General features: G+C 44.4%; 1 gene segment (V, D, J or C); it reads left to right on the top strand.

Annotated features, from left to right (window-relative positions):
- On the top strand, positions 714-2,006 carry LOC102182779. The segment is given in 2 exon segments: positions 714-1,397; positions 1,530-2,006. Coding segments are annotated over 2 exon segments (543 nt in total).

Genomic DNA, 2,502 nt, shown 5'->3' with positions numbered 1-2,502 from the left:
TGCACAGGAACCTAGACAAACAGGCTGATAGACACTGAGCAGCGAGTTCTTTCCACTGAGATTCCTGAATCTCTAATAAAATAAATAAACAGGAGCCTGATAAACACCACACACATGTCTTTGAAATGAAAGCAAGCCTGGTTAATATATTAAGCATCTGAACTTGAACTTTCTCAAAAAAATACTTAGTTGAATTAAAACAAGAATATGACAAGTGCTATCATCCAAGTATGGTCCAGGGGCCCCAAAGGAGATCTTTTCAGGGAGGTTTACCAAACTCACTGAGGTTTCTCTCTTTTATTGACAGATGTAGTCACTCAGCCCAAGATTCACCTTGGATCTCCTCCCTCCTCATGCTACCGCCTTGCTCTTGTCTCTCCCTTTCTCTCTTTTTGTCCACATCCCTCGTCTCTTGTACAGTGGTCCACAAATTTCTAGGTTCCATCTCAATCCCACAGTGAGACAGTTTTGGTAAACCCCTCCTGCCCTGGCGCCTGGAAGCTGCCTCCATGAAGGAAGCTGGGCAATGTCAGTGCTCATCTCGTCTGTCTTCCTTATCTCTGTGCTACCTGATGTACAAGATCCAAAATTTGTTTTATATATTTTATCCAGTTTTCTAGTTGTAAGGTCAACTCTACCTTTACCTGTGAAAAACAGTAATGGTAATTTATTTATTTATTTTTTGGTATTTTTACAAATGTATCATTTTATGATGGTAGGGTATGTAATAATAACCTTATCATTAACACATTATTTGAGACCTGCCATAGATAAGGTTTCCTCCATGGCATGTTGACTGAGTCTTGGGGATGAACAAAGCTAGTTCAGGTAAGAACTTGAGGAGAGGAGGGAGCACTTTCCATTCAGGGGGATCCTTCTCTGACTCATGGGAATCTTGGAGACACATGGAAGGAAGAAATCTGACTATTCCATCTAGAAATTGTAACTGGGATTTCTTGCGAAGCTAGAGATACCTGTACAACGCAAAAAATTATGGAAGTAATAATAGAATATCTCCCTAAGCACGCTTATGTTTAGGACTCTCTTCTTAGGGTCCTGTCCCACTCTCCTGTATGTACCCCACAAGCTATTAGGAGAAATAGGTCAGACCAGACTGTGGTGCAATATTCACGATCACCACCAGAGGGCGGGGCTTCCTTCAGATGCGCTTCCTCACTGTCTTCAGGAGCTGGTTTCACTTGCCTACTTTGTAGCCACAAGGCAGAATATTGCTGCAGTACAGAAAGGGGCTCTCAGTTTCTGAGGGAGGAGCTTCTGTAACATCCAGATGGAGACTAGATTTCTCAGACTGGTGGATTGCAGAGAACAAGGATCGTTTTCTTTTACGAACATGCATCCTGTCACTCACTCAGTTCTTCTGATCATCTTAATATTCAGTAAGTAACATTTTATAGTAAATGTTAATAATTTTTCATTTTTCTATGATTTCAGGTAAGTTTTATTTTTCTTCTGTGGCTGAAAACTCTCCTCCAGTACATTTCTACGATAACAAAGTGACTTTCTTGTAGGAGGGACCAATGGTGACTCAGTGACCCAGACAGAAGGCCCAGTGACTGTCTCAGAGGGGGCTCTCATGACCCTGAACTGCACTTACCAGACTGCTGGTTTTGCTCCCTATCATGTCTGGTATATCCAGCATCTCAACAAAGCTCCTCAACTCCTCCTGAAGGGCTCGATGTCAGACCCGAAGCCAAAGAGTGAAGGTTTTCAGGCCACTCTTGTTCAGAGTGACAGGTCCTTCCACCTGCAGAAACGGGCAGTGCAAGCATCAGACTCGGCTGTGTACTACTGTGCTGTGAGTGACACAGTGACACAGGGCTGCGGGGGAGCTGAGCACAAACCCAGAGTGCAGATGGGGCTCTGGCTGTGGGCAGCCCTGCAAGGGGGTGGCTCTTTCTGTCTTAGGTGTTTTATGCTAGCTGTGCTGCTGTTTATTTGCTAAGTCATGCCCGACTCTTTTGCGACCCTGTGACTGTAGTGGGCTCTTCTGTCCATGGGATTTCGCAGGCAAGAAGACAGGAGTGGGTTGCCATTTCTTTCCCTGGGAGTTATCCCAACCCAGGAATGGTACCCATGTCTCCTGTTTATCAGGCAGACTCTATACCACTAGGCCACCTGAGAGCCCGTTTTATGCCAGAGGCATCGTCAAAGTACTTCCAGCTCTGAAGCTCAGTGCCAAGAACCCTGCAATTCTTGGATTGGTCTACAGAGAGGAATCTGGGAGGGATAGTGAAAAGAGGAATCTCAACAGCCTGCTCCAGAAATGCTTGTTTTTAGCCCAGTCACATTTCTCCAGATGGCTTGGAATTCCTGGAAGTGACATTAACTCTGTTCAATCACAGTTCAGTTGATATATGCTGAAATATGTCACAACCTGTTGATGAAAACTTCCAGGGCACCTTGTTCATGGATGAATGTATGACCTTGAAGCTACTGTCTGAGTTTTATAATTCAGACCGGAATTTTGTGTCTTGCTGAGTT

The sequence above is a fragment of the Capra hircus genome, chromosome 10 (genome assembly GCF_001704415.2).
Source record: "Capra hircus breed San Clemente chromosome 10, ASM170441v1, whole genome shotgun sequence".
Lineage (NCBI taxonomy): Eukaryota > Metazoa > Chordata > Mammalia > Artiodactyla > Bovidae > Capra > Capra hircus.
The sequence above is the reverse complement of the archived record's forward strand: the minus strand, read 5'-3'. Positions and strand labels throughout refer to the sequence as shown.